This window comes from Melopsittacus undulatus, chromosome 27, assembly GCF_012275295.1.
Source record: "Melopsittacus undulatus isolate bMelUnd1 chromosome 27, bMelUnd1.mat.Z, whole genome shotgun sequence".
Classification (NCBI taxonomy): Eukaryota; Metazoa; Chordata; class Aves; order Psittaciformes; family Psittaculidae; genus Melopsittacus; species Melopsittacus undulatus.
Genome location: NC_047553.1, coordinates 139395 through 161985, shown reverse-complemented (window position 1 = coordinate 161985; position 22591 = coordinate 139395). Strand labels below are relative to the sequence as shown.

Sequence of the window (22591 nt, the reverse complement as noted above, 5' to 3'; positions counted from 1 at the left end):
GGCCATAGGCTCCCATTGAGCTGCATTACCCCCTATAGCCATAGGCTCCCATTGAGCTGCATTACCCCCTATGCCCATAGGCTCCCATTGAGCTCCATTACCCCCTATAGCCATAGGCTCCCATTGAGCTGCATTACCCCATAGGCTCCCATTGAGCTCCATTACCCCCTATGGCCATAGGCTCCCATTGAGCTGCATTACCCCCTATGGCCATAGACTCTCAATGCAATACCCCAATACCACCACACGGTGGCAGCAGTTGCATTACCCTCTATGTCCATAGGCTCCCATTGAGCTGCATTACCCCCTATGTCCATAGGCTCCCATTGAGCTCCATTACCCCCTATAGCCATAGGCTCCCATTGAGCTGCATTACCCCCTATAGCCATAGGCTCCCATTGAGCTGCATTACCCCATAGGCTCCCATTGAGCTCCATTACCCCCTATGGCCATAGGCTCCCATTGAGCTCCATTACCCCCTATGGCCATAGGCTCCCATTGAGCTGCATTACCCCCTATAGCCATAGGCTCCCAATGCAATACCCCTATATAACCACACGGTGGCAGCACTTCCATTACCCTCTATGGCCATAGGCTCCCATTGAGCTCCATTACCCCATAGGCTCCCATTGATCTCCATCACCCCCTATGCCCATAGGCTCCCAATGCATAAGACACCCCCCCCCCATTAACCCCACGTGACCCCCCCTCCCCCCCCCATTGCCTCCGCCCCTCCCCCACTCTCCGCCTGGAAAACTGACTTTATTCTGTCCAAAAAAAGGGGAAATCGGTTAAAAAAGGGATTTTTGGGGGTGGGGGAGGGGCCAGGTGACAACGCGGCCCCTTATGGGGGGGGGGGGGAGGGGAAAGGGGGGGGGGGAGGGGCGGCTTTACCTGCGTAGTGACGTTGGGGGTGGGGGAGGGGCTGGGGGGGGTGGGGGTAGGGGCAATAAATTAACCATAAAGTGAACAAAAATGGGGCAAAAAAGGGGAAAATTTGAGCGTCGCGATCGCGAGTCCTGAGGTGGGGGAGGGGCAAAAGGGGGGGGGTGGGGGGAGGGGGGGTCACGTGCGTTGCCCCCTCCCCCCCTCCCCCTTCTCTCGGTGCTGATTGGTGGCTGGGCTGGCGAGCGGAGGCCGCTGATTGGCTGCTGCGGCTGAGGCGGCTGCTGATTGGCTGCGGCTGTGGCGGCTGCTGATTGGCTGCGGCTTGGTGGGGGGAGGGGCGAGCCCGGCGGCACCTCGGCAGCAGGAAGAGAGAGTGTCAGTGGGGGAGGGGCGGAGCGAGAGGCCCCTCCCCCCTCCTGGCCCCGCCCCCTCCCGGTGCCCCTCCCCCCTGCCCCCCATTGCCCCTCCCCCCTCCCCCCCCCCCGACCCATATATGGGGTGACCCCAACCCCTCCCCCAGCCCCCGATGGGGTCACTTGGGGGGCAGCGTCCGGCGGGGTCAGCTGTGGGTCACTTGTGGGGCAGCAGCTGCTATGGGGCAGCCCCAGCTGTGGGTCACTTATGGGGCAGCCCCAGCTGGGGGTCACTTGTGGGTCACTTGTGGGGCAGCAGTGGGGCAGCTCCCGGCTGTAGCTCTGCTGTGGGTCACTTGGAGGGGGGGTCTGAAGTAGAGCAGCTGTGGGGCAGCAATGGGGCAGACCCCACCTGTGGGTCACTGTGGGGCAGACCCCATAGGTCAGCAATGGGTCAGTCCCAGCTGTGGGTCAGAAATGGGTCAGCCCCATCTCTATGGGTCGCTGTGGGTCAGGTTGGGGGGTGAGGCCCCACTATGGGGCAGCCCCATAGGTGTCTCCATGGGTTGCTGTGGGGCAGCCCCACATGTGTCTCTATGTATCTCTATGGGTCAGCAATGGGTCAGCCCCACACGCGTCTCTATGGGTCACTGTGTGTCAGGTTGGCGGTTGAGGCCCCACTATGGGGCAGCAATGGGTCAGCCCCATCTGTGGGTCGCTATGGGGCAGCCCCACAGGTGTCTCTATGGGTCTCAATGTGTCTCTATGGGTCGCTGTGGGTCAGCAATGGGGCAGGCCCACACGTGTCTCTATGGGGCAGCCCCACATGTCTCTATGGGTCTCAATGTGTCTCTATGTGTCCCTATGGGTCCCTATGTGTCGCTATGGGGCAGCAATGGGTCAGCCCCACAGGTGTCTCAATGGGTCTGTATGGTTCTCTGTGGGTCAGCCCCATGGCTGTCTCTATGGGTGGCTATGGGGCAGCCCCACAGGTGTCTCAATGGGTCTCAATGTGTCTCTATGGGTCCCAATGTGTCTCTATGTGTCCCTATGTGTCTCTATGTGTCGCTGTGGGTCTCTATGGGTCAGCAATGGGGCAGCCCCACAGGTGTCTCAATGGGTCTCAATGTGTCGCTGTGGGTCTCTATGGGTTGCTATGGGGCAGCAATGGGTCAGCCCCACATGTGTCTCTATGGGGCAGCCCCACATGTCTCTATGGTCTCAATGTGTCTCAGTGTGTCTCTATGGGTCTCAGTGGGTCTCTATGGGTCTCTATGTGTCGCTGTGGGTCTCTATGTGTCGCTATGGGGCAGCCCCACATGTGTCTCTATGTGTCTCTATGGTCTCTATAGGTCCCTATGTGTCCCTATGGGTCGCTATGGGGCAGCAATGGGTCTCAGTGTGTCCCTATGTGTCGCTGTGGGTCTCTATGTGTCGCTGTGGGTCAGCCCCACAAGTGTCCCTATGTGTCGCTATGGGGCAGCAATGGGGCAGCCCCACATGTCCCTATGGGGCAGCAATGGGTCTCTATGTGTCGCTGTGGGTCAGCAATGGGTCAGCCCCACATGTGTCTCTATAGGTCCCTATGTGTCTCTATGTGTCGCTGTGGGTCTCTATGGGTCGCTATGGGGCAGCAATGGGTCTCTATGGTCTCTAAGTGTCGCTGTGGGTCAGCAATGGGTCAGCCCCACACGTGTCTCTATAGGTCCCTATGTGTCGCTATGGGGCAGCTATGGGGCAGCAATGTGTCTCTATGTGTCGCTGTGGGTCAGCAATGGGGCAGCCCCACATGTGTCTATAGGTCTCTATGGGTCGCTATGGGGCAGCCCCACAAGTGTCTCTAAGTGTCGCTGTGGGTCAGCAATGGGTCAGCCCCACACGTGTCTCTATGGGGCAGCCCCACAAGTGTCTCTATGTGTCGCTGTGGGTCGCTATGGGGCAGCTATGGGGCAGCAATGGGTCTCTATGGGTCTCTATGTGTCGCTGTGGGTCAGCAATGGGTCGCTATGGGGCAGCCCCACGGGTGTCTCTATGTGTCGCTATGTGTCTCTATGGGGCAGCCCCACATGTCTCTATGGGTCTCAGTGGGTCTCTATGTGTCGCTGTGGGTCAGCGCCAGCAGGTGTCGCTATGTGTGTCAGTGGGTCGCTATGGGGCAGCAATGGGTCAGCCCCACATGTCTCTATGGTCTCTATGGGTCTCTATGTGTCGCTGTGGGTCAGCAATGGGGCAGCCCCACATGTCGCTATGGGGCAGCTATGGGGCAGCAATGGGTCTCTATGTGTCTCTATGTGTCGCTGTGGGTCAGCGCCAGCAGGCTCCGCTTGCAGTCGATGGCGTCGGGGCCGCAGTAGGACAGAGGCAGAGACCCCAGGAAGCGGCTCCGGCTCTCGGGGCTGTCCAAGGCCAGAGCGACCCCGACCGCGGACAGGGGCAGCGTGGGCCGGAAGCTGAGGAGAGAAGGAGGTCAGGGGGGGCCCAGACCCACACTTGGGGGGCTGGGCCCTATAGAGAGATGGGGGGCAGGGAACCACACTTGGGGGGCAGGGACTTACACTTGGGGGGCCCAGACCCACACTTGGGGGGCAGGGACCCATAGATGGGGAGCAGGGAACCACACTTGGGGGGCCCAGACCCACACTTGGGGGGCAGGGCCCCACAGGTAAAGGATACAGCCCCATAGGTATTAAGCCCCACACTTGGGGGGCGGAGCCCCATACTTGGGGTGAGGGACCCCACACTTGGGGGGCAGGGACCCACACTTGGGGGTCAGGGCCCCAGAGATAAAGGATACAGCCCCACATTTGGGGGGCCCAGCCCCATACTTGGGGGGTGGGACCCCACACTTGGGGGGCAGGGCCCCAGAGATAAAGGATACAGCCCCAGAGATGTGGGGCAGAGCCCCATAGATGAAGGATTTAGCCCCACACATGAGGGGCTCAGCCCCACAGATATTAAGCTCCAGAGATGTGGGGCACAGCCCCACACATAGGGGGCACAGCCACGTAGATGAAGGATTCAGCCCCATAGATGTGGAGGGACAGACCCCCAGAGATAGGGGGCAAAGCCCCATAGATGGGGGACATAGCCCCATAGATGTGGCCCCATAGATGAGGGGCACAGCCCCACATACTGGGGACACAGCCCCACAGATGGATGATGTGGCCCCATAGGGGACACAGCCCCATAGCAGAGGATACAGCCCCAATGTGGGGCAGAACTGAGGCTTCCATCCCCACTATGGGGCAGAAATGGGGTCTCCCATCCCCAATGTGGGGCAGAACTGGAGCTCCCATACCTGCTATGGGGCAGAAATGTGGTATCTCACCTGTCTATGGGGCAGAACCAGAGCTCCCACCCCAATATGGGGCAGAAACGGAGTCTCCAGCCCCTCTATGGGGAAGAAATGGGGTAACCCCCCCCTCTATGGGGCAGAACTGGGTTCTCCAACCCCCTCTATGGGGCAGGATGGGATCGCTATGGGGCAGAACCGGATTGCTATAGGTCAGAACGGGATCTCTCCCCCACTATGGGGCAGAAACAGATCACCATGGGGCAGAACTATATCGCTATGGGGCAGAAGGGGATTGCTATGGGGCAGAACCAGATCTCCCCCCCGCTATGGGGCAGAACCAGATTGCTATGGGGCAGAACTGGGTCTCTCCCCTCTCTATGTGGCAGAACGGGATCGCTATGGGGCACAATGGGACCACTATGGGTCAGAACCAGATCGCTATGGGGCAGAACCGAACCCCCCCTCCCCCTGCTATGGGTCAGAACCGGATCTCCCCTCTATGGGGCAGAACAGAATTGCTATGGGTCAGAACTGTATCACTATGGGGCAAAACCAGATCCCACCCCGTGCTATGGGGCAGAAGAGGATTTCTATGGGGCAGAACTGGATCGCTATGGGTCAGACCCAGATCCCCTCCCCCCCATCTATGGGTCAGCCCCTTCCCCCTGCTATGGGTCAGAACTGGATCCCACCCCCTGCTATGGGGCAGAAGTGGATCTCTATGGGGCAGAACAGGCTCGCTATGGGGCACAATGAGATCGCTATGGGTCAGACCCAGATCTCCTCCCCCACCATGGGTCCCCCCCTCCCCCTCCCCTCCCCCCTTATGCTCTATGGGGCAGAACAGGATCTATGGGTCAGAATGGGATCTCTATGGGGCACAATGGGATCGCTATGGGTCAGAACAAGATTGCTATGGGGCAGGACTGGACCTCTATGGGTCAGAACCGGATCTATGGGGCAGAACCGGATCTCTATGGGGCACAATGGGGTCGCTATAGGTCAGCCCCTCCCCCCCAGCCCCAGCCCCTCCCCCCCCTCCCCCCTCCCCTCCCCCCTTACGCTCGTATCAAGGCCCTCAGGCCCCTCCCCCTCTCTGGGTCAGCCCCTCCCCCTCTATGGGGCAGAACAGGGTTCCTATGGGTCAGAACCGGATCTCTATGGGGCAGAACCGGATCTATGGGTCAGACCCCTCCCCCTCCCCCCCCCCCTCCCCTCCCCCCTTACGCTCGCATCAAGGCCCTCAGGCCCCTCCCCCTGCTATGGGTCAGAACCGGATCTATGGGTCAGAACCGGATCTATGGGTCAGAACCGGATCTCTATGGGTCACAATGGGATCGCTAAGGGTCAGAACAAGATTGCTATGGGGCAGGACTGGACCTCTATGGGTCAGAATGGGATCTATGGGGCAGAACTGGATCTATGGGGCACAATGGGATCGCTATGGGTCATCCCCTCCCCTCCCCCCCCCCTCCCCCCTCCCCCCCCCCAGCCCCTCCCCCCCCCCCCCCCCCTCCCCTCCCCCCTTACGCTCTGATCAAGGCCCTCAGGCCCCTCCCCCTCTCGCGGTCACTGAACAGGTCCACGAGCCGCGCGGAGCTTGTCGGGAGCAGCCGGTAGAGGCGGAAAAACCGACGGAAATTCCCCAGGGCCCAAGAGGAGAGAAGCTCAAGAGCCTGAGCCAGGAACCGGCAGCGGCGGAGGGGGGAGGGGAGAGCGGCCAGCTCCAGGGTCAGCTCTGGGGGGAGGGGACATGGGGGTCACGCTATGGGTCACACTGTGGGTCACACTATGGGTCACACTATGGGTCACACTGTGGGTCACACTATGGGTCACACTATGGGTCACACTATGGGTCACACTATGGGTCACACTATGGGTCACACTATGGGTCAGGCTGCAGTGAAGCTCAAGAGCCTGAGCCAGGAGGCGGCAGCGGCGGAGGGGGGAGGGGAGAGCGGCCAGCTCCAGGGTCAGCTCTGGGGGGAGGGGACATGGGGGTCACGCTATGGGTCACACTGTGGGTCACACTATGGGTCACACTATGGGTCACACTGTGGGTCACACTATGGGTCACACTATGGGTCACACTATGGGTCACACTATGGGTCACACTATGGGTCACACTATGGGTCAGGCTGCAGTGAAGCTCAAGAGCCTGAGCCAGGAGGCGGCAGCGGCGGAGGGGGGAGGGGAGAGCGGCCAGCTCCAGGGTCAGCTCTGGGGGGAGGGGACATGGGGGTCACGTGTGGGTCACACTATGGGTCACACTATGGGTCACACTATGGGGCAGGTGTGGGTCACACTATGGGTCACACTATGGGGCAGGTGTGGGTCACACTATGGGTCACACTATAGGTCACACTATGGGTCACACTATGGGTCACACTATGGGGCACACTATGGGTCACACTATGGGTCACACTATGGGTCAGGCTGCAGTGAAGCTCAAGAGCCTGAGCCAGGAGGCGGCAGCGGCGGAGGGGGGAGGGGAGAGCGGCCAGCTCCAGGGTCAGCTCTGGGGGGAGGGGACATGGGGGTCACGTGTGGGTCACACTATGGGGCAGGTGTGGGTCACACTATGGGTCACACTATGGGGCAGGTGTGGGTCACACTATGGGTCACACTATGGGGCAGGTGTGGGTCACACTATGGGTCACACTATGGGTCACACTATGGGTCACACTATGGGGCAGGTGTGGGTCACACTATGGGTCACACTATGGGGCAGGTGTGGGTCACACTATGGGGCACACTATGGGTCACACTATGGGTCACACTATGGGTCACACTATGGGGCACACTATGGGTCACACTATGGGTCACACTATGGGTCACACTATGGGTCAGGCTGGAGTGAAGCTCAAGAGCCTGAGCCAGGAACCGGCAGCGGCGGAGGGGGGAGGGGAGAGCGGCCAGCTCCAGGGTCAGCTCTGGGGGGAGGGGACATGGGGGTCACGTGTGGGTCACGCTATGGGTCACACTATGGGTCACACTATGGGTCACACTATGGGTCACACTATGGGTCACACTATGGGTCACACTATGGGGCAGGTGTGGGTCACACTATGGGTCACACTATGGGTCACACTATGGGTCACACTATGGGTCACACTATGGGTCACACTATGGGTCACACTATGGGGCAGGTGTGGGTCACACTATGGGTCACACTATGGGTCACACTATGGGGCAGGTGTGGGTCACACTATGGGTCACACTATGGGTCACACTATGGGTCACACTATGGGTCACACTATGGGTCACACTATGGGTCACACTATGGGTCAGGCTGCAGTGAAGCTCAAGAGCCTGAGCCAGGAGGCGGCAGCGGCGGAGGGGGGAGGGGAGAGCGGCCAGCTCCAGGGTCAGCTCTGGGGGGAGGGGACATGGGGGTCACGTGTGGGTCACACTATGGGTCACACTATGGGGCAGGTGTGGGTCACACTATGGGTCACACTATGGGTCACACTATGGGTCACACTATGGGTCACACTATGGGTCACACTATGGGTCACACTATGGGGCAGGTGTGGGTCACACTATGGGTCACACTATGGGTCACACTATGGGTCACACTATGGGTCACACTATGGGGCAGGTGTGGGTCACACTATGGGTCACACTATGGGTCACACTATGGGTCACACTATGGGTCACACTATGGGTCACACTATGGGGCAGGTGTGGGTCACACTATGGGTCACACTATGGGTCACACTATGGGTCACACTATGGGTCACACTATGGGTCACACTATGGGGCAGGTGTGGGTCACACTATGGGTCACACTATGGGTCACACTATGGGTCACACTATGGGTCACACTATGGGGCAGGTGTGGGTCACACTATGGGTCACACTATGGGTCACACTATGGGTCACACTATGGGTCACACTATGGGTCACGCTATGGGGCAGGTGTGGGTCACACTATGGGTCACACTATGGGTCACACTATGGGTCACACTATGGGTCACACTATGGGGCAGGTGTGGGTCACACTATGGGTCACACTATGGGGCACACTATGGGTCACACTATGGGGCACACTATGGGTCACACTATGGGGCACACTATGGGTCACACTATGGGTCACACTATGGGGCAGGTGTGGGTCACACTATGGGGCAGGTGTGGGTCACACTATGGGGAGCTATGTGTCTCTATGGGGCAGCTATAGGTCTCACCCCCCGTGTTGCAGGTGAACATGCAGTACAGGATGTGTGTGCTATGGGGCAGCTATGGGGCAGCTATGGGGCAGCTATGGGTCGCTATGGGTCTCTATGGGGCAGCTATGGGGCAGCTATGGGTCAGGTGTGGGTCTCACCCCCCGTGTTGCAGGTGAACATGCAGTACAGGATGTGTCTCTATGGGTCTCTATGGGTCTCTATGGGGCAGCTATGGGTCTCTATGTGTCTCTATGGGTCTCTATGGGGCAGCTATGGGGCAGCTATGTGTCTCTATAGGTCTCTATGGGGCAGGTTATGGGTCTCACCCCCCGTGTTGCAGGTGAACATGCAGTACAGGATGTGTGTGCTATGGGGCAGCTATGGGGCAGCTATAGGTCTCTATAGGTCTCTATGGGTCTCACCCCCCGTGTTGCAGGTGAACATGCAGTACAGGATGTGTCTCTATGGGTCTCTATGGGTCTCTATGGGGCAGCTATAGGGCAGCTATGGGGCAGCTATGGGGCAGCTATAGGGCAGGCTATAGGTGTCTATAGGTCTCACCCCCCGTGTTGCAGGTGAACATGCAGTACAGGATGTGTGTGCTATGTGTCTCTATGGGGCAGCTATGGGGCAGCTATGGGGCAGCTATAGGTCTCACCCCCCGTGTTGCAGGTGAACATGCAGTACAGGATGTGTGTGCTATGGGGCAGCTATAGGTCTCTATGGGTCTCTATAGGGCAGCTATGGGGCAGCTATAGGGCAGCTATAGGTCTCACCCCCCGTGTTGCAGGTGAACATGCAGTACAGGATCCTATAGGCTGTGAACTCTCCCTCGTTCCCAGGCAGGTTCTCCCCATAGAGAGACTTGAGCTGAGTCTGACACTGGTTGAACTCCTCGTGGTCACCCTGGGGGGGGAGGGGCGTCAATGGGGGGAGGGGCATCAATGGGGGGGGGGGGGCATGGGGGGGGAGGGGCATCAATGGGGGGAGGGGCGTCAATGGGGGGGGAGGGGCATCAATGGGGGGGGGAGGGGTGTCAATGGGGGGGAGGGGTGTCAATGGGGGGGGCATCAGTGGGGGAGGGGCATCAATGGGGGAGGGGCATCAATGGGGGAGGGGGATTGGGGGGAGGGCATGGGGGGGAGGGGCTTCAATGGGGGGAGGGGCTTCAATGGGGGAGGGGCATCAATGGGGGAGGGGCATCAATGGGGGATGGGCATCAATGGGGGGAGGGGCATCAGGGGGGGAGGGGCTTCAATGGGGGGGAGGGGAGGGGCATCAGTGGGGGAGGGGCAGGGGGAGGGGCATCAATGGGGGAGGGGCATCAGGGGGGGAGGGGCTTCAATGGGGGAGGGGCATCAATGGGGGGGTCAGGTTTGGGGGGGGTCAGGTTTTGGGGGGGTCAGGTTTGGGGTCAGGTTTTGGGGTCAGGGGTTGGGGGGTCAGGGGTCAGGTTTTGGGGTCCCCCTCTCACCTTCTCAAGGGCTATTCGCGCATGAGCCTCATAGACCTCAACAGTGAACTCAGTGCGAACACCTTGAACCTGGGGGGGCAATGGGGTCAGAGCCCCCCATGACCCCCCCAAATACCCCCCGTGACCCCCCCCAAATGCCCCCCCTAAATACCCCATAACCCCCCCAAATACCCTTCTAAATACCCCCAGGTCCCCCCATAAATGACCCCCTTAATACCCCATGACCACCCCTAAATACCCCCATGACCCCCCTAAATACCCCCCTAACCCCCCCTAAATACCCCCATATACCCCCCTAAATACCCCCATGACCCCCCTAAATACCCCCCCAGGACCCCCCAAATACCCCCATGACCCCCCCTAAGTACCCCCATGACCCCCCTAAATACCCCCATGACCCCCCCCAAATACCCCATGACCCCCCTAAATACCCCCATGACCCCCCCCAAATACCCCATGACCCCCCTAAATACCCCCATGACCCCCCCCTAAATACCCCCATGACCCCCCCTAAATACCCCATGACCCCCCTAAATACCCCCATGACCCCCCCCTAAATACACCCATGACCCCCCCTAAATACCCCCATGACCCCCCCATTGCCCCCCCCATTGCCCCCTATGGGGCACTCACAGTCAGGTCCTGCCGGATGGACTTGAGCTGCTCACAGGCAAAGGCATAATCCTGATGCTGCTGCCAATGGGCCCGAACCAGAGCCAGGGCCCGAACCAGTACCTGCAATGGGGCAGCGCTATGGGGCTATGGGGCTATGGGGCAGGGTTATGGGGCAGGGCTATGGGGCAGGGCTATGGGGCTATGGGGCAGGGCTATGGGGCAGGGCTATGGGGCAGGGCTATGGGGCAGGGCTATGGGGCTATGGGGCAGGGCTATGGGGCTATGGGGCAGGGCTATGGGTATCTATAGGTGTCTATCCTGATGCTGCTGCCAATGGGCCCGAACCAGAGCCAGGGCCCGCACCAGTACCTGCAATGGGGCAGCGCTATAGGGGTATCCATAGGGCTGTCTATAGGGGTATCTATAGGAGTATCTATAGAGTATCTATAGGGGTATCTATAGGGGTATCTGTAGCATATCTATAGGGTATCTATAGGGGTATCTATAGGAGTATCTATAGGAGTATCTATAGCATATCTATAGGGTATCTATAGGAGTATCTATAAAGTATCTATAGGGGTATATATAGGGGTATCTATAGGAGTATCTATAGGGGTATCTATAGCATATCTATAGGGTATCTATACGAGTATCTATAAAGTATCTATAGGGGTATCTATAGGAGTACCTATAGGGTATCTATAGGGGTATCTATAGGAGTATCTATAGGGTATCTATAGAGTATCTATAGGAGTATCTATAGAGTATCTATAGGAGTATCTATAGGGTATCTATAGAGTATCTATAGGAGTATCTATAGAGTATCTATAGGGGTATCTATAGGAGTATCTATAGAGTATCTATAGGGATATCTATAGGAGTATCTATAGGAGTATCTATAGGATATCTATAGGGGTATCTATAGGAGTATCTATAGGGTATCTATAGGGGTATCTATAGGGATATCTATAGGGTATCTATAGGAGTATCTATAGGAGTATCTATAGGGGTATCTATAGGGGTATCTGTAGGGTATCTATAGAGTATCTATAGGAGTATCTATAGGAGTATCTATAGGGGTATCTATAGAGTACAGGAGTATCTATAGAGTATCTATAAGGGTATCTATAGAAGTATGTATAGGGTATCTATAGGAGTATCTATAGGGTATCTATAGCATATCTATAGGGTGTATATAGGGTCTCTATAGGGTCTCTATAGGTGTCTATAGGTTCTCTATAGGGTCCCTATAGGTTCTCTATAGGTCTCTATGGGGTCAGTCCCCTACCGGCACGGGTCTGACGCTGGCAGGGTCCCTATAGGGTCTCTATAGGTTCTCTATAGGTTCTCTATAGGCTCTCTATAGGTCTCTATAGGTTCTCTATAGGTCTCTATAGGTCTCTATGGGGTCAGTCCCCTACCGGCACAGGCCTCACACTGGCAGGGTCCGGGGCACACGTCAGCCTCAGGTAACGTTTGGTCAGGTCCTGGCAGGTTCCCATGACCTGAACCTGGCTCCAGTCGGGGGGGGAGGGGCCGGAAGTCGGCACATCCGGTAGCGGCTCCGCCCGGGGCCGCCGGGAACCCCCCCCCTGGAACCTGGCGGCGCGGCGCTGGCGCTTGACCTCCCGCTCGGGGTCATCCTGGCGCTTGACCTCCCGCTCGGGGTCATCCTGCCGCTTGACCTCGCGCTCGGGGTCATCCTGACGCTTGACCTCCCGCTCGGGGTCGTCCGCGTCCGGGGCCGGGCGGCGGCGAGGGCGGCGGGGGGGGAGGGGGTCGGGTCTATGGGGGGGGGGGATGGGGGGGGGATGGGTTAGGGTCTGTGACCCCTATCCCCATCCCATTCCCATCCCATCCCATTGATCCCATCCCATCCCCATCCCATCCCCATCCCATCCCATCCCCATCCCCATCCCATCCCCATCTCCATCCCATCCCCATCCCCATCCCCATCCCATCCCATCCCCATCTCCATCCCCATCCCCATCCCATCCCCATCCCCATCCCATCCCCATCCCATCCCCATCCCATCCCATCCCCATCCCCATCCCATCCCCATCTCCATCCCATCCCCATCCCCATCCCCATCCCATCCCATCCCCATCTCCATCCCCATCCCATCCCATCCCCATCCCCATCCCATCCCCATCCCATCCCCATCCCATCCCCATCCCCATCCCATCCCATCCCCATCCCATCCCCATCCCATCCCCATCCCATCCCATCCCATCCCATCCCATTCCCATCCCCATCCCATCCCATCCCATCCCATCCCATCCCCATCCCATTCCCATCCCATCCCCATCCCATCCCATCCCATCCCATCCCATTCCCATCCCCATCCCATCCCATCCCATCCCATCCCATCCCATTCCCATCCCCATCCCCATCCCATCCCATCCCATCCCATCCCATCCCATCCCATTCCCATCCCCATCCCCATCCCATTCCCATCCCCATCCCCATCCCATCCCATCCCATCCCCATCCCATCCCATTCCCATCCCATAGGATCCAATGGGGTCTCCATTACCTCTTTCCCCTCTGGACCCTAATACGACCTCCTCTCTCCATGGGCCCCCCCCCTCCCCCCCCGGTTTTTGGGGGGTCCCCTCCGGGGTCCTGGTCGCCCCTCGGGGCCTGATCCTGAGCTCTCGGAGTCTGAGTCACTGTGGGGGGAGAGGGGGGTAAAGAATGGGGGTCTATGGGTGTTATGGGGGGGTCTATAGGGGCTATGGGGGCTATAGGGGGGGTATGGGGGGGGTATGGGGTCTATGGGGTGATATGGGGAAGGGTTGAGGGGGTTTGGGGTGTTTTGGGCTCATTTTGGGGTAGTTTTAGGTGGGTTTTGGGGTGGTTTTGGGTATAATTGGGTCAGTTTTGGGTCAGTTTCAGGTCAGTTTTAGCTCAGTTTAGGCTCAGTTTAGGCTCAGTTTTAGCTCAGTTTTAGCTCAGTTTAGGCTCAGTTTTGGGTCAGTTTTAGATCAGTTTGGGCTCAGTTTTAGCTCAGTTTTGGGTCAGTTTCCTGGTGTTTTGGGCTCAGTTTTGGCTCAGTTTCCTGTTGTTTTGGCCTCAGTTTTGGCTCAGTTTAGGCTCAGTTTTAGCTCAGTTTAGGCTCAGTTTAGGCTCAGTTTTAGCTCAGTTTAGGCTCAGTTTTAGCTCAGTTTAGGCTCAGTTTGGGCTCAGTTTTGGCTCAGTTTAGGCTCAGTTTAGGCTCAGTTTTAGCTCAGTTTAGGCTCAGTTTTAGCTCAGTTTTAGCTCAGTTTAGGCTCAGTTTAAGCTCAGTTTTAGCTCAGTTTAGGCTCAGTTTTAGTTCAGTTTTAGCTCAGTTTTGGCTCAGTTTAGGCTCAGTTTTAACTCAGTTTAGGCTCAGTTTTAGCTCAGTTTTGGCTCAGTTTTAGCTCAATTTTGGGTCAGTTTCCTGTTGTTTTTGGCTCAGTTTTAGCTCAGTTTAGGCTCAGTTTAAGTTCAGTTTTAGCTCAGTTTTGGCTCAATTTTGGCTCAGTTTTGGCTCAGTTTCCTGTTGTTTTGGGCTCAGTTTTGGGTCCATTTTAGCTCAGTTTGGGCTCAGTTTTAGCTCAGTTTCAGGTCAGTTTTGGCTCAGTTTAGGCTCTGTTTTGGCTCACTTTTTGGCTCAGTTTTAGCTCAATTTTGGGTCAATTTTGGGTCAGTTTTCTGTTGTTTTAGGCTCAGTTTTAGCTCAGTTTAGGCTCAGTTTTGGTTCCGTTCCCATACCCACCTCCTCCGTCCCCTCCTGGCCGGTGCCGGTGACGGTGACCGTGAGTTGGCACTGGAGGAGGATGAGCTGTTCCCCATGAACACGTTCCTGTTCCCAAACCGGGTTCCGGTTGTGCTCCCTCGGGGTCGGACGCTACCACCGCGGTGGGGGGGGGGGGCTCCGGTGCGGGGGGGGGGCTGGGACCCCCCCACACCCCCCGAGGCTCCGGGGGGGGTCCAACGGGGAGGGGGCTTCTTGGGGCTGCCGGTGGGGGGGTCGCGGGAGAGGCTGTGGAGAGAGGGGGGGAGATTAGTATGGGGCTGCCCTATAGAGCATCCCTATGGAGCTGCCCTATAGAGCATCCCTATGGGGCATCCCCATAGATCTGGAGCATCCCATCCCTATAGAGCATCCCTATGGAGCTGCCCTATGGAGCATCCTTATGGAGCTGTCCTATGGGGCTGCCCTATGGAGCATCCTTATAGTGCATTGCTATGGAGCATCCCTATGGATCTGGAGCATCCCATCCCTATGGAGCATCCCTATGGATCTGGAGCATCCCATCCCTATGGGGCATCCCCATAGATCTTTAGCATCCCTATGGAGCATCCCTATGACATCCCTATGGAGCTGCCCTATGGCGCATCCCCATGGATCTGGAGCATCCCTATGGAGCATCCCCATAGCCCCATATGGTCCATCCCCATAGCCCCATATGGTCCATCCCCATAGCCCCCTATGGTCCATCCCCATAGCCCCATATGGTCCATCCCCATAGCCCCATATGGAGCATCCCCATAGCCCCCTATGGTCCATCCCCATAGCCCCATATGCTCCATCCCCATAGCCCCATATGGAGCATCCCCATAGCCCCATATGGTCCATCCCCATAGCCCCATATGGTCCATCCCCATAGCCCCATATGGTCCATCCCCATAGCCCCATATGGAGCATCCCCATAGCCCCATATGGTCCATCCCCATAGCCCCATATGGTCCATCCCCATAGCCCCATATGGTCCATCCCCATAGCCCCATATGGTCCATCCCCATAGCCCCATATGGTGCATCCCCATAGCCCCATATGGTCCATCCCCATAGCCCCATATGGAGCATCCCCATAGCCCCATATGGTCCATCCCCATAGCCCCCTATGGTCCATCCCCATAGCCCCCTATGGGGTCTGACCCTGGCAGGGGCTCCCGGCTCCAGTCTATGGTGAACGCGCTCCCATCCTGCAGCCTCTGCTGCAGCAGCTCCTTGAGCAGCTTCTCTGTCCTGTCCTTGTCCTCCTCTGACTCGCAGGCAGTGAAGCAGCGTTGGACATACTGCTTCATGGCGGGGGGCCAGGCCTCGGGCTGACCCCTATAGAGAACATATAGGGTCTATGGGGTGTCTATGGGGGGATATGGGTGTCTATGGGGTGTCTATGGGGGGGATATGGGGGGATATGGGGGGAGGATGTGGGTGAAGCAGCGTTGGACATACTGCTTCATGGCTGGGGGCCAGGCCTCGGGCTGACCCCTATGGGGAGATATAGGGTGTATATGGGGTCTATGGGGTCTCTATGGGGGGATATGGGGTGTCTATGGGGGGATATGGGGTCTCTATGGGGGGATATGGGGGTCTATGGGGTGTCTATGGGGGGATATGGGAGTCTATGGGGGTCTATGGGGTGTCTATGGGGGGATATGGGGGTCTAAGGGGGTCTCTATGGGGGGATATGGGGGTCTATGGGGGGATATAGGGTGTCTATGGGGGTCTATGGGGTGTCTATGGGGGGATATGGGTCTCTATAGGGGGATATGGGGGTCTCTATGGGGGGATATGGGTGTCTATGGGGTGTCTATGGGGGGGGTATGGGGGTCTACGGGGGTCTATGGGGTGTCTATGGGGGTCTATGGGGTGTCTATGGGGGGATATGGGGGGTCTATGGGGGATGTGGGTGAAGCAGCGTTGGACATACTGCTTCATGGCGGGGGGCCAGGCCTCCGGCTGACCCTTATGGGGAGATATGGGGTCTATGGGGTGTCTATGGGGTGTCTATGGGGCTCTATGGGGGTCTATGGGGGGGATATGGGGGTCTCTATGTGTCTCTATGGGTCTCTGTGTCTCTATGTGTCTCTATGTGTCTCTATGTGTCTCTATGGTCTCTATGTGTCTCTCTATGTGTCTCTATGGTGTATATGTGGGTCTCTATGTGTCTCTATGGGGTATATGTGGGTCTCTATGTGTCTCTATGTGTCTCTATGGCCTCTATGTGTCTCTATGGTCTCTATGTATCTCTATGGTCTCTATGGTCTCTATGTGTCTCTATGTGTCTCTATGTGTCTCTCTATGTGTCTCTATGGTGTATATGTGGGTCTCTATGTGTCTCTATGGGGTATATGTGGGTCTCTATGTGTCTCTATGTGTCTCTATGTGTCTCTATGGGTCTCTATGTGTCTCTATGGTCTCTATGTGTCTCTATGTGTCTCTATGTGTTTCTATGTGTCTCTATGGTCTCTATGGGTCTCTATGTGTCTCTATGTGTCTCTATGTGTCTCTATGTGTCTCTATGTGTCTCTCTATGTGTCTCTATGTGTCTCTATGTGTCTCTATGTGTCTCTATGTGTCTCTCTATGTGTCTCTATGGGTCTCTATGTGTCTCTATGTGTCTCTATGTCTCTCTATGTGTCTCTATGTGTCTCTATGTGTCTCTATGTGTCTCTATGTCTCTCTATGTGTCTCTATGTGTCTCTATGTGTCTCTATGTGTCTCTATGTGTCTCTCTATGTGTCTCTATGGGGTATATGTGGGTCTCTATAGGTCTCTATGGTATCTCTATGGGGTCCCTATGTGTCTCTATATGTCCCTATGTGTGAGTGTGACTCACCCGTGCCCATGGTGCTTGTCCGTCCCCGCGGGGGGGGTGAAGGGGGGGGCGGGGGGAGCCCCGCGCTGCTCGGGGGGGGGAGGGGAACTGAACCCAGAGCTCAACACGAACGGGCGCTTGGGCAGCTGGAACTTGAGCCCCCCCGAACCGGGGGCCTCTGGGGGGCAAAGGTCAGAGGGTCAATGGGGGGGCAATGGGGGGGGAAGGGGAAGGGGGGGGTTATAGGGGGATAATGGGGGGTCTATAGGGGGTTATAGGGGGATAATGGGGGGGATATATAGGGGGGGTATAGGGGGACAATGGGGGGGCTATAGGGGGGGTTATAGGGGGATAATGGGGAGTCTATAGGGGGGTATAGGGGGATAATGGGGGGTCTATAGGGGGGTTATAGGGGGATAATGGGGGCTTATATAGGGGGATTATAGGGGGATAATGGGGGGGGATATATAGGGGGGTTATAGGGGAATAATGGGGGGTCTATAGGGGGGTTATAAGGGGTTATAGGGGATAATGGGGGGTTATAGGGGGATAATGGGGGGGTCTATAGGGGGATAATGGGGGGTCTATAGGGGGGTTATAGGGGGGTTATAGGGGGAGAATGGGGGGGGTCTATAGGGGGATAATGGGGGGTCTATAGGGGGGTTATAGGGGGGTTATAGGGGGAGAATGGGGGGGTCTATAGGGGGATAATGGGGAGATAAAGGGGGGAAAAGAGGGGAAAAGGGGGGGATAAGGGGGAAAAGAGGGGGGTAAGGGGGGGGGTTATGGGGGGCAATAAGGGGGGGGGGTTACGGGGTGCCCCCCCCCCCCCATATTGGGGGCCTCTTACGCTTCATGCGGCTCCAGAGCTGCCCCTTCTTGCCCCCCTTGGGGCCGGAGCCATCACTGCCATAGCCATGGGGGGGGTACGGGGGGGGGGGGGCAGAGGCCGCTTGGGGGGGCCCCGACCCCCCTCCTGCCCCCCCCCCCCCCCGCAGGGGTGGGAGCGGCCGCTGACCCCCCACCCCCCCCCATAGGGAGGCTGCTGTGGGGTGGGGGGGGCTGCGGGGGGGGGGTTGGGGGGCAGCTGGGGTTGGGGGGTGCCATAGGGGGGGGCTTCGTCCAGGCCTGGCACTGGGGGCTGCTGGGGGGGGAAAGGGGGGTTAATGGGGGGGGGCCATAGGGCAATGTATGGGACCCCCCCATAATGTGTGGGTCACCCCCATAATGTGATGTATGGGACCCCCCCATAATGCAATGTATAGGACCCCCCCATAATACAATATATGGGTCCCCCCCCATAATGCAATGTATGGGACCCCCCCATAATGCAATGTGTGGGTCCCCCCATAATACAATGTATAGGACCCCCCCATATAATGCAATGTGTGGGTCGCCCCCATAATGTGATGTATGGGACCCCCCCATAATGCAATATGTGGGTCCCCCATAATACAATATATGGGTCCCCCCCATAGTACAATATATGGGTCCCCCCCATAACACAATATGTGGGTCCCCCCCCATAATACAATATATGGGACCCCCCCCCCATAACACAATATGTGGGTCCCCCCATAATACAATGTATGGGTCCCCCCCCCATAATGTGACATACAGGACCCCCCCCAATGCAATATGTGGGTCCCCCCCCATAACACAATATGTGGGTCCCCCCATAATGTGACATATGGGACCCCCCCCAATGCAATATGTGGGTTCCCCCCCATATAACACAATACGTGGGTCCCCCCATAACACACTATGTGGGTCCCCCCCATAATATGTGGGTCCCCCCATAATACAATATATGGGTCACCCCCCATAATACAATGTATAGGACCTCCCCACAATGTAATGTGTGGGACCCCCCCATAATGTGATATATGGGTCCCCCCCATAGTGCAATATGTGGGTCCCCCCTCACCTGCCCCAGGCCGCTCTGCTGTGGGGCCTGCTGTGGGGCAGCAGCATAGCCCCCCCCTGCCCCATAGGCTGCCGTTGTCTGCGTCGTCGTGGCCCCATAACCGGAGTAAACCCCCTGCAATGAGACCCCCCCATTAACACCTGCGCCCCACAAGTGCCCCCCCCCCCATATCCCTGCCCCACACTTGTGGGTCTCACCATAGGGTAGTAGTAGCCATAGGGGTAGTAGCTGCTATAGGGCTGGTACCATTGGTAGTAGGGGGTCTGCTGCAGGTTGGGGTCCCCCTGTGATGAGGAGTACTGGGGGGGGGGGGGGGGCAGTTGGGGGGTGCCCCATAACCACTGCCCCCCCCCCCAAGAGGGTCCTGTGCCCCACAGGAGCACACAGGGACCCATAGGAGACCCTCAAGAGCCTCTGGGACCCCATTAAGAGCCTTTAGGACCCCCCCAAACCCCCTTAAGAGCCTATGGGGCCCCCCAAAACCCCTTTAATAGCCTATGGGGTTCCCCTGAACCCCTTTAATAGCCTATGGGACCCACTGAACCCCCTTAAGAGCCTATGGGGCCCCTCTTAACCCCTTTAAGAGCCTCTGGGCCCCCATTAAGAGCCTATGGGGCCCCCCAAACCCCTTTAAGAGCCCCTAGGACCCCCCCTTACGAGACTATGGGGCCCCCAAACCCTTTTAAGAGCCTCTAGGACCCCACTTAAGAGCCTCTGAATCCCCCTTAACCCCCTTAAGAGACTATGGGCCCCCCCAAACCCCTTTAAGAGCCCCTAGGACCCCACTTAAGAGCCTTTAGGACCCCTTAAGAGTCTTTAGGACACCCCCTTAACCCTTTAAGAGCTTCTGGCCCCCACCCCTTTAAGAACCTCTGGGCCCCCCTTAAGAGCCTATGGGGCCCCCCAAAACCCCTTTAAGAGCCTCTAGGACCCCTCTGAACCCCCTTAAGAGCCCCTGGGGCCCCTCTTAACCCCTTAATAGCCTATGGGGCTCCCCTGAACCCCATTAAAAGCCTCTGAGATCCCTCCTTTAGACCCTATAGGGCCCCCCCCCAACCCCTTTAATCCCCTCTGACCCCCCCTCCCCTCCCTCCCCCTCCCTCCTTGGCCCCGCCCCCTCTCACCTGAGCTCCGCCCCCCTTGGCCCCTCCCCCTTTGGTCCCGCCCCCTCACCCCCTCCCCTCTCCCCATTGGCCCCTCCCCCCTTGGCCCCGCCCCTCTCACCTGAGCCCCGCCCCCTTTGGCCCCTCCCCTCTCCCCCTTGGCCCCTCCCCCCTTAGCCCCGCCCCCTCCCTTAGCCCCGCCCCCCTCACCTGAGCCCCGCCCCCTTTGGCCCCTCCCCTCTCCCCATTGGCCCCTCCCCCTTAGCCCCTCCCCCTCTCACCTGAGCTCCGCCCCCTTAGGCCCCTCCCCCCTTAGCCCCTCCCCCTCTCACCTGAGCCCCTCCCCCTTTGCCCCCGCCCCCTATGGCCCCGCCCTCTCCCCTTGGCCCCGCCCCCTCTCACCTGAGCCCCGCCCCCTTTGGCCCCTCCCCTCTCCCCATTGGCCCCTCCCCCCTTAGCCCCTCCCCCTCTCACCTGAGCCCCGCCCCCTTTGGCCCCTCCCCCCTTAGCCCCTCCCCCTCTCACCTGAGCCCCGCCCCCTTTGGCCCCGCCCCCTTTGGTCCCGCCCCCTCCTCCCCTCCCCTCTCTCCATTGGCCCCTCCCCCCTTAGCCCCTCCCCCTCTCACCTGAGCCCCGCCCCCTTTGGCCCCGCCCCCTCCCTTAGCCCCTCCCCCTCTCACCTGAGCCCCGCCCCCTCTCACCTGAGCCCCGCCCCCTTTGGCCCCGCCCCCTCCCTTAGCCCCTCCCCCTCTCACCTGAGCCCCGCCCCCTTTGGCCCCGCCCCCTTTCCCGATACTCTCTAGGGCTCTTCGGGCCTTCTCCCACTCGGGGTTCTCGTGGGCCGCAGGCTCCAGACTTCCGGTCCTGTGAACCGGAACCGGAAGTGAAGCAACCGGAACCGGAGGGGTCACGACCCGAACCGGAGGGGTGGCAACCGGAACCGGAGGGGTCACAACCGGAAACAGAGGGTCCGAACCGGAAGCGGAAGGGTCAGAACCGGAACCAAAAAGGTCACAACCGGAAGCGGAGGGTTTGAACCGGAAGCGGAGGAGTCGGAACCGGAACCAAATGGGTCACGACCCGAACCGGAGGGGTCAGGACCGGAAGCGGAGGGGTCGGAAGCGGAGAGGTCACGACCCGAACCGGAGGGGTCAAACCGGAAGCGGAGGGGTCACAACCGGAACCGGAGGGGTCAAACCGGAACCGGAAGTGTTGCAACGGAACCGGAGGGGTGACAACCGGAAGCGGAGGGGTCACAACCGGAACCGGAGGGTCCGAACCGGAACCAAAAGGGTCACAACCGGAAGCGGAGGGGTCACGACCGGAACCGGAAAAGTCACAACCGGAACCGGAGGGGTCACGACCCGAACCGGAGGGGTCACAACCGGAGAGGTCACAACCGGAAGCGGAGGAGTCGCAACCGGAAGCGAAGGGGTCGCAACAGGAACTGGAGGGGTCACGACCCGAACCGGAGGGTCCGAACCGGAAGGGGATGGGTCAGAACCGGAACCGGAGGGGTCGCAACCGGAACCGGAGGGGCCCGAACCGGAGGGGTCACGACCCGAACCGGAGGGGTCACGACCCGAACCGGAGGGGTCAAACCGGAACCGGAAGTGTCGCAACGGAACCGGAGGGGTCGCAACGGAACTGGAGGGTCCGAACCGGAACCGGAGGGGTCCCAACCGGAACCGGAGAGGTCACGACCCCAACCGGAGGGGTCACGACCCGAACCGGAGGGGTCACGACCCGAACCGGAGGGGTCATCCCCGCCCCTTGACCCCTGTACTCACCAATCCGGTGCCCGTTGGTCCCCGTTAGCGGCCATGGGCGCAGGCCAAGATGGCGGCGTCACCTCAGGCGAGGCTCCGCCCAACTCCTTCCGGCCCGCCCGCCCCGCGCGGCGTCACTTCCGGCGGCGGCGCAGCCAATGGGAGCGAGGGGAGGGGGAGGGGCTTGGGGGGGAGGGAGCCAATCAGGGGGAGGGAGGGGGGAGCGCTGGCCAATGGGGAGGGGGATGGAGGCCGGGAAGGGACAAATGGGGTCAGAGCGCAATGGGGGCATCTGTGCCCTATAGAATGGGGTCTGTGCCCTATAGAATGGGTCTGTGCCCTATAGAATAGGGTCTGTGCCCTATAGAATGGGGTCTGTGCCCTATAGAATGGGGTCTGTGCCCTATAGAATGGGGTCTGTG

General features: G+C 58.8%; 1 protein-coding gene across 1 annotated transcript; it reads right to left on the bottom strand.

Moving 5' to 3' along the window:
- Positions 1-3502: 3502 nt before the first annotated feature.
- Positions 3503-22288, bottom strand: LENG8 (leukocyte receptor cluster member 8). Its single transcript, XM_034072346.1, is given in 19 exon segments — positions 3503-3691; positions 6067-6272; positions 7777-7910; positions 9485-9614; positions 10183-10251; positions 10816-10917; positions 12219-12422; positions 12513-12582; positions 13333-13361; positions 13363-13468; positions 14539-14805; positions 15705-15881; positions 17392-17548; positions 18221-18383; positions 18437-18514; positions 19298-19411; positions 19495-19596; positions 21156-21264; positions 22191-22288. Coding segments are annotated over 19 exon segments (2415 nt in total). The 5' UTR covers positions 22226-22288; the 3' UTR covers positions 3503-3528.
- Positions 22289-22591: the final 303 nt, after the last annotated feature.